This window comes from Lathyrus oleraceus, chromosome 3 (genome assembly GCF_024323335.1).
Source record: "Lathyrus oleraceus cultivar Zhongwan6 chromosome 3, CAAS_Psat_ZW6_1.0, whole genome shotgun sequence".
NCBI lineage: Eukaryota > Viridiplantae > Streptophyta > Magnoliopsida > Fabales > Fabaceae > Lathyrus > Lathyrus oleraceus.
The window spans coordinates 97,667,335-97,684,324 of NC_066581.1; the positions used below are offsets into that span (position 1 = coordinate 97,667,335).

The 16,990-nt window shown below is 36.2% G+C and overlaps 1 protein-coding gene across 6 annotated transcripts; it reads left to right on the top strand.

Annotated features, from left to right (window-relative positions):
- Positions 1-7,107: 7,107 nt before the first annotated feature.
- LOC127125589 (uncharacterized) lies at positions 7,108-16,692 on the top strand. 6 transcript variants are annotated; one of them, XR_007804752.1, is made up of 15 exons: positions 7,120-7,243; positions 7,459-7,563; positions 7,653-7,726; positions 8,811-8,882; positions 8,981-9,009; positions 9,092-9,142; positions 9,663-9,713; positions 9,907-9,966; positions 10,083-10,165; positions 10,485-10,632; positions 11,088-11,138; positions 13,153-13,257; positions 14,740-14,918; positions 15,800-15,924; positions 16,529-16,692. XR_007804752.1 is itself a non-coding variant. In XM_051054368.1 (14 exons), exons 1-13 carry the CDS (start codon positions 7,155-7,157, stop codon positions 14,884-14,886), a joined length of 1,065 nt encoding a protein of 354 aa, XP_050910325.1. In that variant the 5' UTR covers positions 7,120-7,154; the 3' UTR covers positions 14,887-14,918; positions 15,800-16,692. The 6 variants fall into 6 exon arrangements, 5 of the variants coding, with proteins under 5 accessions (XP_050910327.1, XP_050910324.1, XP_050910325.1 ...); XM_051054368.1 differs by having other exon boundaries at positions 15,800-16,692; XM_051054370.1 differs by lacking the exons at positions 15,800-15,924; positions 16,529-16,692 and having other exon boundaries at positions 7,108-7,243; positions 7,459-7,567; positions 14,740-15,281.
- Positions 16,693-16,990: the final 298 nt, after the last annotated feature.

Genomic DNA, 16,990 nt, shown 5'->3' on the forward strand with positions numbered 1-16,990 from the left:
TGTGTGCTACTTGTGTTCGTATGTTTGCTTTAGCTTGCTTCCTGTGCAAGTTAGGTTTAGTTTGACTTGCTTCCTGTGCAAGTTAGGTTTGCTTTAGCTTACTTCCTGTGCAAGTTAGGTTTGGTTTGACTTGCTTCCTGTGCAAGTCATGTGTAGGATAGGCTTGCTTCCTGGGCAAGTTAGCTAGAAACCTTAACTTAGGGATGATATTGCATGATAACATCTAGGCTCGAGTCGTAGTCTCCCTAGTTGTGTCTCCCTCTGTTATCTGGTTAGGCTAGTCCTTTTTCCCTCCGTAGGGGAACTACGTCGCCCTGATCCTCATACCAGATGAGGTACGTAGGCAGGAGATGAGCAGATCTCTCTGGGCGCCTGTGTCTTTGTTTTGTGTTGTTGTGTGCTTGGAAGCTGATGTAAGTCCATCGAGTGGCATTCGAGTTCTAGCGTGTGTTTTGGTTCGGATGCTGATGTAAGTCCAGTGATTGGCATTCAGGCTCCATGTTTGCCCTCGCCTGTGTTTGTTTGTGTGCGTGTTAGCCGAGCTACGGATGCTCTGATTCTTCTTTGTCCAAGAAGATACGTATGCATAGGATGCGACATCCTAGCGAGCATGTTTTCCCCTAGTCCGAACTACTTAGACTCTGATGTCTATGCTTGATAGACTAAGTAGGCCCAGGATGCGATATCCTGCCGAGTCAGTCTTGTTTGTTTTCTTGTTTCTCTTTCAGCCAGTGTGTGTGTGTTTGAGCAGTGTTTTAGCAACCATTTTCCTTCCTTTAGTGCGTGGATCCCGTCGAGTACGACGGATGCGTAGGGGTGCTAATACCTTCCCTTCGCATAACCGACTCCCGATCCCATTCTCTTTGGTCGCGAGACCATGTTCTTTCCAGGTTTACTCTGAGCGTTTCCTTTCCCTCCTTTGGGATAAATAACGCACGGTGGCGGCTCTGTTGTTTTCGTTTCCCGCCGGTTTTTCGCGTAATGCGATAGAGAGCAAAGCCCAAACAAACAACACACTTAACCAAAACCACTAATATCATCTAAGATCAGATTATACAAAAAGCTAGGATAGTCGCTTAATTCTATTGGACCTCCTTGAAGGCTTAAGCTATACTTTTCTAAAGAGTCTGCCCAACAGTTTGTTGTGCGATGGACTTTCACCACTTTGAATTCCATACTTCCTTCCATATAAGTCTTGATTTTGCGTAATAAATGTAATCCTTGAGTCCCACTTGAAATATCTTGAAGAGCATGAACTACTTTTTGATTATCAATTTGCAACTCCACTTTGGATAAGCCTTTGGATTGCACAAGCTTTACCCCCTCATACACACACCAAAGTTAGGCGTTAAACACATTGCAGTGTCCATTGTTCTTTCCCAATCCACATATATAATCCCCATTATGATTCCTTACTATACAACCACACCATCGAGTTTGTTTTTGGCTACCGCACCATCTGTATTGAGGCACATCCAATCATGATCCGGTTTCTTCCAACTTGCAGCATTGTGATCACTCTAGTTTGTTGCACCCGATGCTGCAGACTCATAGTAACATTATAGTTGTGCACCCTATCACGGATAACATCATTTGCGGTGCTTGGATCTATGTGCTCATCTACATAATTCCTAAGGTTCCTTCATTTCCAAAGTTGGTGGCAAACAATTTCTCAAATAGACTGCCAATTTTCTTCATTTCGACCAAAGTTTCTCTGCATATTCAGCTTCAACCACTCTTCGAAGTTGACTTCAAAAAAGATATGCATGTCATTATTGTTCAGCAACGACATCTAGATAAGTTTTGCATTCTCATAGTCTCTCATTACATGAATCGTAGTTTCTTCTATCCCATTATAGTCTTCATAGTACGAATTCCTCAAGTGGAGCAGACTAAGTAAATGATTGGTCTTGATTCCATTGTGGTGCAACATCCAAATGAAACTTCGGACTCATTCTGACACCATCACCTTCCAAATGTTCTTCCAACTTTTCGTGCTTTCCTCCTGACAAGATCCTGCATTATGATAAAACACATTGGATATAGTAAATTGTTCCAAATTGGTGCCTCCCCAAATGCGGTAATCTGGATCCTGACAGCCCACACTAGGAGGCTTTATTGCTTGAATTTTTTCAAGAATCTCATAAGGAAGCAAGTTTTTAACCGATTCTAGTCCCAACTCACTTCACTCCCCAAGATGGATGTTAATGTGTCTTCATCCTTGCACAACAACGGAACCTCTACATAATTCTTGAGCTTGACATCTGCATCAACCCAAAAGTCTGTCCACACTTTAATGGAATACCCATTGCCCACCTCCCATTTAGACATTTTATCAAGGAGCGACCATATATTGACAATTTCTTTCCATAAACTAGTGTCATAGTTTCTGGATTCTATTGTCCCCCCTATCATTCACTTTATATCATACGCTCCACACATAAAATTCTCCATAAGGAATCTTCCCCCACTTTTATTCTTCCATCCTAACTTGGCTATACAAGTTGAGTTCATGTCTCGGAGGTTCCTCAACCCCAAACCCCCACAATGTTTAGGTTGTGTTATCTCCTTCCAACTAATTGTGTGGACTGGTCTCTCATTCTTAGCATGCCCCCAAATAAAGTTTCTCTGAATTTTGTGGATCTCTTTAAGACAAGTGAGGGGCACCTTGTTACTCATCAATGCATAAGTTGGAAGCACCTCTATAACATACTTTGCCAAGGTAGCCCTCCCAGCAAAGGATAATTGTTTTCCTTTCTAGTTAGCAAGCATGGATATGACCTTCTCTATGAGATAAAGGTAATTATTTACTTTGGGACTTTGTCCAGTCAATGCGACCCCTAGGTACATACCAAGTTCTTTAACCTCTTTCAAACCCGAATCTTGCACAATCTCTCTTCTTAGGTGATGAGGAGTATTCTTGGAAAACATAATATTAGATTTCTCAATACTTACTTGTTGTCCCGATGCTTCGCAAAACTTCTGCAGAACATTCATAATATTGGTGACCTATTATTTCGTTGCCTTTCAAAAGAGAAGAAGGTCATCCGCAAACATTAGATGCGAAGTTCTAGGTCCTCGCCTCCCCGCTTGCATTCATTCCCACTATTTGTTGTCCACTACATCCATTATCATGTGGGACAACTTATCAATACTGAGAACAAAAAGGTACAGAGAGATTGGGTCCCCTTGGCGCAATCATTTCTTCAACTTAAAGTAATCTCCCTTCTACCCATTCTAAAGCACCCTCATGCTAACTGAGTTAACAATAGACATAATTATGTGCATGAGATGTTTAGGGATGCACAACTCCTTGAGAACCCCTTCCACAAATTTCCAATTCAACATATCGTAAGCCTTATCAAGGTCCACTTTAATAGCAAATAAGCCTTTCTTTGCTTTTAACTTATTCATGAAAATATGACACTCTTTGCAAAATACATTGTTATCTTTTGTAGCAGAAACACGAACGAGAAACGTTATTCATTGCATTACAATTGGTACACTCCCCTAGGAACTAGCCACTACGAGGGCAAGGGAGGTGAAACCTAGAAGACGTGGAAATCGGACCATACCTAAACTTGGGGGTAGACAAGAGGATCTTACCTTTTCCCGGGTATGGTCCTCGACGACGTCAAAAAATATAACAACTATGTGCAGCGAAATAAAAATGCCAAGAAGCAGAAACAACGAAGGAATGCAACGGGAGAAAGAACATTAAAATAAGAGAGAAAAGAAAATAATGTTTGAAAATAAAAATCCAGAAGACTAACAAAATTATCTGAACACTATAAAATCTAGGAATTACTAAAGAAATTACGGACATCACACGTCCCCACAAGACTTCTCCTCTTCCTCTCTGCCGACTATTTCACCGTCCATAATTCTCTTCCTCAGGCCCCTTTTGTCTAGAGGAATCTCAATTCCAGGAAAGATAAGCTAAACTTACTCAATCCCCCGATGAAAAGCAGTAAGAGCGCTTTAAATACCCTAACCGATAGGGGTGGTAAATAGACATGTCCTCCCCGTTTAAGCCCATCCCGCAAAAGCCTGCAAAAAATAGGGGTAGGGAGGGGTAAGCATACTTGAGGGTGCGAGACTAAAACCTTAGACCTCCCCTAAAAAATATGAGGGCATGGTGGGGAAGGCTTATAGGGCATTGCATCTTTTAAGCCTAAAAATTACAAAATTTTATGTTTATGCATGCGCCTGCAAAATAACAGAGTCGTGGGGTGGTATATTAGAATGCGTGGGCCTAAAACCTTGGTCTACCCTGTGAAAAAGTGCGGACAAAACGGGCCTGCCCGACAACCCATGCCCGCTTATATACAGCTACTCGTCGACAATAATGGTGTATTCCTTCATCCACTTCTGACAATACTCTTGTTCCTCCTTTATAGCTTTCTGGGCAGCAACCACTTGGGATGACGATTCCACAGTAGAAGCATTAGCTTCTTCCAGGGCCTTCTCTTTTTCAGCCAGAGTCCCTTGCAAATCGATAATCTTAGTTGTTAAGTCAAACGGGGAACCACAGGTATCTGTTTCCTTTTGAAGGCTAAAAAACTTTCCAACTTGAGCCTTCTATTAATCGACCTCCTCTCAGAACTAGTTTATTTATGCTTGAAGTTTTAACATATTCTCTTGAAGAACAATTCACTCACAAATAACAACTTCACACTTATTTTTCCACTGCTCATTTTCTTTGGGCAGGTCGCCAGGCACAAGCATTTTACCCCACCCAGCGACATCCAAGGTCATTAAGGAAGCCCCACGAAACAGATGATATGCTGTTTCAACCACCAACTCCATCTTTCCAGTATCAGAAAGATTCTGGATGTATGAGACATCTTGCTCTGAGAAGGACTTACAAACTTGTTGAGACATTCGAGGCACCCAAGAAGAGAGGATGTATGAAACCTTAGAAAGCAACACACAAGGAACCTCAAGGGAGATCATAGTGGATTGGGGTTCAAAAGTTTTCATCTTCTTCCTAACACTCTCATCGAAGATATATTTGACTCGACTCCTTTTGCAGGAACCACCAGGTGAGAAATGGGACAATCATGTGACTTATTACTTCCCCTCTCACCCTTGTTGGTTGAACCCAGAAGAGTAAGGGCATAATGAAAAACAATAGCATTAGAGGGATGATCACCAACAACATCCCAAAATGGTTGCTCAGAGACCAAATCGAAAATACCAAAGGAAGTCAAGTCCTTAGAGGCATTCATATCTTCCATAGCATTCCTCGTCTCATAAAGGCTCGTAAGGGACACTATTGGTTATGCGAACAAAGAGAAATGTTTAATTGCCACACAAAAAAAGTAGCCATCACCTCACAAAAAAGTCCCCTCCTCTCCTCGACGCTAGAAGAATTCAAGATAGTTCAAGAATTAATAACCCGCCTCTGCTGTTCCATAAACCCTACTTCTTCAAGATTCTTCCCCTCCTCGTAACCTAATTGTTCCTAGAAGGACACCATATCCTTATTCAATGACTGAGCGTCTAGGCAAGGCTCATCATCAACAAAAGAATACTTGAGGGATTCTCATTCAAAATGATCCCAAGACTAGTACTTCCTAACCCTTTACCGACATTGAGAGGAAGAGGAAGGGGAGCCTAGAGCGTCCTAGCTAACGTTATAGAGGACCGAATGAGCCTCTCAGCTTAGGGGAGTCACAAAAAATATAATGGTCCTTAATTTTTTTCAACTATCCATGTATAGGCCGAACATCCGGTTCAACTGGAAAATATAAATAATTCCCTAACCACGAACAGAGTCCCTCAAAGTTTGGGATATGAGAAAAAAATTAAAGAAATGTCGAATAGACGAGTCAACCCTTTAATACTCCCACCAATACTGGAACATTTTTGCAATAACCCAAGCATATGGATGAAGTTGGGAAGGATAAATGACCAAGTGATTTAGCAAGCCCTCCTCGAAAATCAATGAAAGGTAAAATGAACTTCACCCAGGTTAAAAAGACACCCATAGAAATTGATAACACACTTGTCATAAGGACTGTATATTCAATTGCCCTCATTAATATGGGAAACCGCCTAATCAGAAGATGGACCCACCTCTATACAAACATCTTCCATTTTCTTCAAATGACCATATACGAAAACAGTTCCTACCAACTCAGTATCAACCCAAATGTAAAGTCTAGAATCCAGAGGTTGAACTAAGACGTATCATCCCCGTTTTACCATGTCGTCCCAACTGTCACATACAATAGAACGCTAGTCAGAAATTGAATTATTGTTCCTAAAAAGGAGATTTTTCCTAATGTCCTCCTCAATAGGTTCTCTGCCACTAGCAGCGACGAAGGTTTCAGAAAAATAATGAGTCCTTATCTCATTTTAGGAAACAATTGCCGCCTTCATTTCTTCATGATAACGAATAGAAGAAATTAAACGCACAACAACCTTCAGATAAACCGAAGTGCGTAAGTTTCCCTCCTCATTCCCGTCAAAAGGACTGGAAGGGCGACATCCATTCTCAACAGAACCTCCCCTAATCCGGGAACTATTGCTAAGAATGATCAAGTTAGGAATTGACCCATTAACTTTCAGTAACTTCTCATATGAAATGCCGATGTTTCCATAAACAACTGATATAGAGACTCACCCCACCATCTCTCATCTCAATCTATATTCAAAGGCACATCCCAAGATCATCCATAAAAAAATAATGAAAATACATGATCCGATCTCCATATGCGTAGTATAAATTTTTACTATATTTATCATGAATATTTTTTACAAGTTCCCATCAAATGAATCAAATTGTCAATTCCCAATCTCGTCGAACTTACATTTACATGTTATTATGTTCACAAATACCCTAAAAATCCATTTTCACATGCGAAATTTCTTATTTTTTAAGATCTCCATTTCATGTATATATATTTTTTAATTTTAATCGTTTAATTATTATTTGTATTTAAAATGTTTAACATTATTGATACGAGAAATTTTAAGACAAATATTCCATTTATTATTTTAAAATAAATGTTATTTTCTTCTAATATACATATAAACTTTTTAAACAAAATTCATTTGGTTAAAATTATCTTTAATTTCTATTTCCATTTTTATTTTAATAAAAAACTATAATAGTTCTTGTTGCAGTTAGAAATGAGCCATTTCAGATGTTAAGCTCTCAAATTCTCCCTCATCTTACATATTGCACTCGACGAACCCTCTCTCACTCTCTCCGCTTTCATCGTTCCATTTCCAGGTACCTTCCCATGCATTTCGATCTTCCATTACCATTATTGTTCCTTCCCTCTGCACACTCTCACTCTCCGTCTATTATTGCTTCTGAGATTTGCATTTCTGTTAAAATTCAATGCGGATCAAGGTTTTCCGTAATTTAATCTCTACGATTTCTCTGCTACTTCGATTCCGTTAAATTATCACACAGACTTTCGTTCTCCCAATTTTGTATTCTAGGACAAGGTTTATTGCAAAGTGCTTGAACGAGGACATGGGTGTGGACGATAGTTTGCTTTCCAATGGTAGAAAGTGTGCCAATTTTCGATTATGCAAATTGTCAAAGTAGGTAATAGTTACGTTGTCCTTGAATTTGAGAACATTTTTTTTAACAATATTTTATCATTTATGAGTGATTTTGTAATTTTATATAGTTATACCTCTGAAATTCTGGAGATACAAGCTGATGATCCAAGTTTGCATGTTCTGTTTGTTCCTGGAAACCCAGGTGTGGCTTCGATAGTTTGCTCTAGCGGTTGTTATGTTTTCCATGTTATTATGCGGTATTAATTGATTTAATTGAACTTATCTTTTGGGATAAACTAGTAAGCACCGAGAACACAGACACGTCGATGCAGATAATATTTTGAAAAAAATGAATTATTTAAATGTAATCACATGTGTCATTATCAGTGCTAACATGCTGACACTGGACTAGACACGCGTTTGATTATAAGTGTTGGCGCTATATAAGACATAAACGCTTGAGACTTTTAGATAGGTATAAATACTTGTGGCATATCCATTAGCTGTTTTTAGCTTATTTCTATAAGTTTGTCAGGATAGCTTATGAACTTATGTAAAAACAAAGAAACAAAACTGTATATTATTGAATGGAAATTGATGATCTTCAGGCTCTACAATAGTGAAAACATAACGAGAAAATGTAAATCAGGGTTCTATGACGAACTCCTAAACAAGAGCTAGACTCCTAGACCAGAGAGAAACTTCTCCTAACTGTTTACTAACACACTTTCTGAATGAGTTTTCACTCCTCTCCATAATCTTTTATAAAACAAAAAGTCCCTTAAAATCAGAGAATATTCTAACTGACTCTTAAGAGAGTCCTACTATCATGTCACTTCCCTTCCCATTCAACACACCAATTGGGCCAGAGCCCGAATCCAGTATCCTATCACAATGTATAGTTTATATGAAAACAATTTAACTTTACGTTATCTTTTGGCATAGAAATAGCTATCCAGTCACTCTCTGTGTCTTATAAAAAATGTCTCATTTATAATATTTATTTGTCTTAAAATAATCCTCACTTTAAATTAAACCTTCTTAATTATATTTTTTCATTAATATATCCTTATTTATTGAATCTTAGTCCACCTAGCTACTCAACTAATTATGATTTGCACGAATATTTTAGTAAATAAAATTCATTTAATCATTAAAATCACCTTAACTTCTTATTTTCTTATGAACTGCACACAATCTAAATAGGATATTTTTGAGGTGGAAAGAGTATATGATAAACACTTAATTAAGCTGTTTATATGGCATTGTGTGTTTGGTTACTGCAGGTGTTATTTTATTCTACAAAGACTTTGTGGAGTTTCTATATGAGCTTCTTGGGGGAACTGCATCGGTAACAGGCAAATAAAGATAGTTTTTTCTTTATGGCTACTTGTTATAATGTGGAAATCTGGTTAACTATTATATGCTTACTATTCATTATTATTTCAACTATCAGCTATTGGCCAAGTCTCTCACTCAAGAAAGGTACTTGCAGTTTGTTTTGTTTGATATGTCGGGTTGGGTTGTTGGTGGCATTAGTGGGTTTCTTACAGTGTTTTCTTACTAGGATTGGGAGCATGGGCGGTTGTTCTCTTTACAAGAACAAATTGATCATAAGGTAATTTAATGCTTGATATTTGATCTTCACATATCATTTGCTGGTTTTAGTGTTAGGCAGTTCATCAAATGGTTTGTTTAAATACTCATTTACTAGTTGGCGACACCATGTGTACATTGGGAGCACGTGTACTACCAAAAATAGAATAAATTTGGTATCCGAGATAACTTAATTAGAAATCATTCATTTTTTTTTATTTCCATGTAAAACTATTGATTTATCGATGTATTGATGGTTGGTATGGAAACAGTGGCAGAATTGAGTTTTTGAAATGTGTACCAAACAAAAAATAAGAATTATCATTCTCTGGTTGTCTCTTGTAGTATGCTACAATGTAGTACTACTTTTGGGTTAGCATGCTTATATTCCTTCATGTTCAAATAACTGCATTCCTGTATTTGTTTACTGGTTTAACTGGGTACTTTTATGCTTTCCATTTTTCTCCTTTCTTGACTTAGATAAATGTACTTTAACATTGTATTGATGTGTAACAGTAGTCTTCACTTCTGTGTTTTTCTAGATTGATTTTATCAAAGAGGAACTGCAAGATATCGAGATTCCTATAATACTGGTGGGTTCTTTTACATCAACAACTCCAATATTTTTCCCCAGGGTCATATTCATTTGCAGTGTTGTAAGAACTATAACACAAATGTGCTGCAAATTGAACAAAAAATGTTCCAAAAAATGTTCTGCATATAGAAAAGTTTAATATTATTTACTGAAATGAAGTTTTGATAACTAATTTAAAGTTTTCTTATCAGGTTGGGCACTCTATTGGTTCATACATATCTGTTGAAATGTTCAAGAAGTCTCTAAAGAAGGTGCCCGGAGTTCTGCATATTTAATTAAGCATGAACATATAATACCACCCGCCCATAAAATTTAATATTTCTGGTCTTTGTAAATCATGTGCTTGCATTTCTCCCGGGCTCTGCAGGTGAAATATTGCGTTGGACTTTATCCATTTTTGACTTTAAACCCACACTCAAGAGCACAGTTAATTATCGCAAAAATTGCACAGTAAGTCTGACATCTCCCTTCACGTCAACCCCCTTTGATATTGCCTTCTTTGTTAGATATGCCATGAATTAGTAGCGATGTTTTGAGTTAAGATATCACATTTTTGACATGGTTCAGACTCTCTTCTTACCTCTTGGGATTCGATTTACACAAAATGATATTAATAGTTTAATCTGAACATATTTCACATAAAAATTAGTATTTAGGTATCTCTTTTTGTCAAATAGTTATCATATTATCATCAAAGCTGATGAATGACAATTTTCGTTCAAAAATCCGAGCTGTCATTTGAAATGACTAATGGTTAATTGGATTTCAGATCCCAAATTGTAGCTGCTGCTCTTAGCTACCTGACAGCATCATTAGGATTGTTACCAGTCAATGTTTTGAGGTTTATTGTCAAAAAATCCCTTGGGAAGTCATGGTCTTCCAGTGCAGTTGAGGCTGCATGCTCTCACTTGTCACAGGTTAGCTTTACTGTTGGAAAACGGCTTCAATGTTAGGTCATATGAACGTGTAAGTTACTCCTTCTATTCCCAAAACTTTGGTTGTTTAAAGTATTTGCACATATTTGAATCATTAAATGTTTTACAAATACCTATAATATCTCAAACAATCTTGTAAAAAGAAAATGATGTTAATTATATTTAGGGGTGCCTGCATTTGGAAGGAAAAAGGTCAAATATTTCTTGGGTTTTTTAATAACCCAAAGTCTTGAAACAAAACTAAAATGCTTAAACAACCAAAGGTTTTGAATGGAGGGAGTTCTGGTTTTCCCTTTTCTGATTATTGATATCTTTTAGTTATATTTGGAATACTAATAAAAGATCAACATTTTATGATACGGATTTTATTTATTCACAGTGGGTTACATTTGCATCTTTTTTTGTATTGATTTTCTCCAACTTTAATAACTTTACAGTACCATACCATGCGGAATGTCCTCTATATGGCCATGACTGAATTCAAAGAGGTAAATTGCTTCCTTTCTACGAATATACTTACCTTTTATATTTACCATATATCATTTTTTCATCTACACTTGAAATTTTTCCTGAGAATTCATGTTTGAAATAAAGCACTATGGCATTGTCTGGTCCATGTAACGGACTTCACTTCGTGTAAAAGTTTTAGTTGCTGTTGTATGACATTGCTTTATATTCTCTTACCTAATTGGTAAGTAGGAGTTATTTTTCTTACCAACTTACAAATCAATTTTATTCTCCCCATCCAAGCATTGAACCAATTCAGTGCTCATCCCTCCAAGAAAACCATTGCTGTATCTACTTTCTCCCTTTCGGGTACAGGGTTGACTTGGGAATATTACTTGGCACAATGCACCAACTTGGGTCTTCCCTAGTAAAATACAATACTGCCTCTGAACTTACATGTAAGCCAAAATATCAATTGTTCTCTAATTAATAATATATCTAACTTTTCTTGATGTAACTAAAGATATAATTATATTCACCAAACTATCTTCTATCTTCATTTAATTTAATTTTCAATGGGAATTTCTTTCCTGAAAACTTTAGTGGAGTTAGTTGTCTCAGAATTTGGGTTGGGCCTAACTCATCCCTACAAAGCCGACTTAAAAACCGGCTTGTAAGGTAAGGATTACCCCCACTTATAAACACAACACATGCCATATCTCTTAGCAATGTGGGACTAAATCCACCCCTTCAAAGCTAACACAATGAAGGTGTTAGGGACTGCAATAAGACAAGCCAAAGTGCCGCAATTACGGCGACTAGAGGCGGACCGCAATTAAGGCGGTCCAACAAGTTGGAATCTGCTTATATTTGAGTCCAAGAAACATGACTTGTTTTTGCTTATATTTGTGTACCGAGGGAGTACCTCACACTACCACTCACTATGCCTCATCTTGTCATTCGCCCCTCCTCCTTGCTGCCTTTGCTTCCATGCATCTCATCACCAGTCCTTGATTTCACATAGAAATATCATTGTGAAAGTTATGGAGACCAAACTCCTCACAAGCAGAGGCAGCCCTCTGCCAATGATGGAGATATTTTACAGTGACCAGAATATCCAACTCACCCCAACCCCAGTCCTCACTTTTTTTTGTGATATTAGTTTGTAACAGAATATGCTTGGCCGCTTATTCTGCTACAGAGGTAGTTTCTTCTAGTATACTTAGTCTTATTTCTTAAGACCCCACCTTATATGTAAGTGTAAAATGTACTTCAGCTAATTCGTTCATGAACATCAGAAATTACAGATATCAGACACTGTCCAAGTTCTTTTCTTACCTCTGCACTTCGTTCATCTTTCTCTTAGATTTTCCCACTGCCACAATTCTTACACCTTGACACCTTCTCTACAACAGTCATTGGCTTTTTAATTCGGGAATTATTTTCTTGCTTTCTCTTTCATTCATATGCATCTAACATTTCCAATTAACCCACTCCTCTTCAGCCAATTCTTTATTTTTCTTGCATATGTCCGAGTCTATCACAAGAAAATTGAATGGGAGGGAGGGCATGTTTTTTGAAGCTACAAAGGCACCCATAAATTTTCAATACTCAAAATGATATTTGCAAAACTTCAAATTTCATCACTGTAGTTTCTTAGTATGTCAATAATCTCGTGGTTGCCAACACAACGGTGACTGCCTGGCTTTGTAAACCAAGGGGGATGAGTTCGAATCCTCATTAGGTGTGAATGGCTTAGTACCTCCTAATTTAAAAAAAGTCATAGCTGTTTGGTTTTGCTGATTTGTAGCCAGTACTTTCAGCTTCCCTTTGTCATCTAGAGGTGCAAAATAGATTTTAAATGATTGTGGATTTCTTCATATTTGAGTGTTGCTATTTTTTTTTGAGGATGGGGGACTCTCTACCCAACCTTGTATTCTGGGAGATCAAGCATACAGATGTTATTTTAAAGTTTGAATACATATTTAGTAGTGCTTGCTTATATTCAACAATGTTAACTGCATTGATAGTCATACCATGTGTTTACTATGTTAGTTAGCGGAGACACCAGATTGGACATTTTTACGAGAAAGGAAGGATCAGTGTGCGTTTTTATTTGGTGTTGATGATCATTGGGGTCCACTTCAATTGCTTGAAGAGGTACGTTATCGTGTATTTTGATTACTTTTATCATCATCTGGAAAGCTTTTGCTTCATCTCAAGGGAGATTTATGTCTCAAGTGTAATCCAGGACCAGGATCGGCTCCTTCTGATTGTGTGTATGTGGGATAATTACTTGGTTGGATTTGTATCATACATATTCTTGGTGATCATTTAAGGTCCCAAAATAGTGCAACAAAATGATTAAAGTTGAGTGTTCTTTTTATCGTTCAAAAAAGATTTTTTGTATTAAAATTTGAGAGTTTTTTTCTCTAAATATTAAAAGTAAAAAAGATAGAACCTTTTTTTTCTACTTGAAGCAAGAAGAACCTTATATTTCCTTTTTTAGGATATGTAAGCTTACAGCTGTCCATGCCATTAAGCTGAGGGTTTGGTTTGTGTTGAGATCTTTACAAGAATTGTGATCTGATAATTCTGATCTTCCCCCTCCTCTTCATATTTCCCTACTATAAGCTGTGGACCTTCAGTTATACACACACAAGGAGAAAGTTAATTAATTTTCTCTGTTTTCAGCCTAATCAATAAAATTAATGTATCAAATAACAGATGCTCGCAAAATTACAATACATTGATTATAAAGACATGGTACTTAATTATATACACTGATATTACCCGAAACACTTTCTTTTTACCTATTCTCTTATTTGTTTCAAAGTAATGGACATTTGTAGTTTCGAAAAACCAATGAACTGGATTTTAGCATGAACGAAACTGAAAAAAAACTACGTCAGGCCCCAGCTGCCTAAAGTTGGATATTAGAGGACGGTCTTCCAGTGTTCTCTACATTACCTGTCATGTTTTATGGGTGAATTTGGCATCTGGTTAAAGTCAAAACTTTCTAGTAAAACATTTACACTTCCATGAAGAGATATGTAAATGTTGTTTTTGAGTATGTTTTGGAGTGATAAAAAGTCTGAAGCATGGGTACTTCTAAAATAGTGAAATACTCGCACTGGGTACGCACCCGTACCCGTCTGCACGTACTGTACTTGTGATACTTGATTTTTTTTCTTCATTAGTCTGTTTCGAGTAAAATTTGTGGTTTTCTCATATATTCATATAATATATTATGTATTTTAGTTTATTTGTTTTAACTTAACACAGTTTTTAATTTTTAAACTTTTAACGTGATGTTTTGAATTGAACAATTTAGCTCTCTATTGATACATTTTATATAGAAACTCTTAATTTTATTGACGTACACGTACTTTGATTTTTTTTAAATGCCATATCCGTACCAGCAGTACCCACCGGGTACTGTTGTCCTACCTATGCATCATAGGATAAATACCATGTAACGTTAAATTATGCGAAAAGAAGCACTGATTGAAATGCTAGCCATGATTGCAGTGCTTCTGTTTCTTTCATAAGCTTCTCTAGTGATTTGTGTTTGTTCTCAAGTGTATGTTCACGGAGTATTGAATGATTATCACAGCATAACTTAATTTATTCTGGTAACAGATCTCAAAGCAGGTTCCAGGAATTTCCTTATTTATTGAGCGAGAAAACCACACTCATGGTTTCTGTTGTACGGAGGCTGGTTCGTTGTGGGTGGCTGAGCATGTGGCAAACTTAATTAAGAATCATATGGTATCTACAAACCAATGAAGTGTAGCTCTTTGGCTATTAGCTTGTACAATGTGAGTTTTAAAGTTAAAAAGATTGGACAATTGATAAATTGCCAATGACAGCTGTAAAAAGCTGACTTGAATTTCTTTATCAAATGCTACCAGTGCATTGTTTTCTTCAAGTTTATCATCGCTACGAGTATTCAATGACTCTGTAGTTCTCACCTAGTGTAGGAGTTCAAATCAAAATTTGAATCCTCAAGGGAGTGATGCATTTTAGAGGGTTTGATGTAATTATATTGTAGATTTTGAAAAACCAACTGGGTAGAACCTTTTCATAGTCTGTTATACTATATAAGTACATGTAATTTATCACACTCACAAATGTAATTTCACATTTTATCATCTATATTGGAAGACTTTATATAGACTTATCTTATGACATATAAGCACTTGCTTAAGTGTTTAAAAGAACTTTTAAAAATAGCATGTGGTATGCCTATAGGTTGTTTTCAGTTTATTTTCATAAGATCCTTAGGTTAACTTATCAAAACAATTTATACAAAAATTATGTAGAATTTACCTTCATTTTTTATCCAATTGTAAAAACGACTTATATATAAACTCTTATACAAGTGCTTATTGAAAAGTGCTTAATTAAGTTGTTTACTCAAACACCTCCTTGTAGAGATACAAGTAGTTTGCTTAATGCACTAACTAATTGAATTCCAACAGAACTGTAACAACTAACAGAATTAGGTAGATTTACTAACTACTCAATCAACAGAATTAGGTAGATTTACTAAGTATAGCTATACAGCCGTGACACACACTATCAATTTCTGTTTCTTGATAAGTTTCCCTAGTAATTTGTATTTGTTCTCAAGTTTTCTTCCTCATTTACGGAGCATAGAATGATTATTGTGACGTAATATATAGTTTATTATGGCCAGAGATTTCAAAGCAGGTTCCAGGTAACAGGCATTGCCATATCATTGAACGAGAAAACTACACCCGTGGTTCTGTTGAACTGAGTCTGGGTTCATCAAGAATCCAGTAGTATATACCACCAAATAAGGTCTGAATCTTTTACTATTATTGGCCTGTGTTATGTGTGTTTTTTAAGTCGATCATCGAAAGGATTAAAACGTTGCTAAATCTGAAATATTTACAGCTTAAAAAAACCGAGTTACATTTCTTTATCAATGTTACTACGTACTAGTGCATTTGTTTCTCAAAATTTTATCACAGGCTGATCGAATGTTGGTGAAAATCAAATGAAAAATCAATGGATAAATTTTAACTTAAGTATGTTGGTGGAATTTGCCATTCTTTGATTACTGTTACTGTGGGAATATTTTTGCTTGTAGATTCTTGTGCTCCTTACTATCTTTTACTTTAGAATTTATTGTTAGTGTTATAGTTTGCACCAAAATACTAATTTGATAAATGTATTAGATAAAATAATGAGACGACAAGTAACCAAATATGTACGACAAGTAACCAAAATTGGTGATGAAGATAAGCAAAATCACGAGTGTCTTTGAGAAAGCTTAATCTAAATAAGCTTGTATCGCGTGACTACATGTGATTGATCAAGCAAAATGTTTTTCATTACCTTTTCTTTATTTTAATAGTAGATTAGTAGGACAAGATTCCTTTCTAATGCCAAATATCTGCAGGTATGCTTGGGCTATAGTGTGTCGCAAACTCTAGTGCTTTTAAAGGGGTAAACAATTATTTAGGCCATGAATGCAATTATGATTTATTTGGGAGTTTGAGGAGGAGGATAAGATTTTTGAAAAAAAGAAAGAGAGAATAGAGTAGAAAGAGTAAGAGATTTCAGTGGAGATAATTTTTTTTCTTTCATTTTTATAATATAAAATTCTCTTAATTTAGAGAAATTTAAAAGTTATATAATCTATTTCTGTTTTTTATTAATAAATTGTGTTGTTATCATTTTTTTAATGACAAAACTAATCCTCTTAAAAATTATATTTCTTAATTTAAGAGATATTGCTTTGCATGATTTTTTAGACTTTTTTTTTTAAAGATTCACTTTATTTGATGTTAAGAAATTAAAAGTTTCAAGATAAATAGTTCGAGAACATGTTAATTGTCGAATGACTTATTTTTTTTTTATT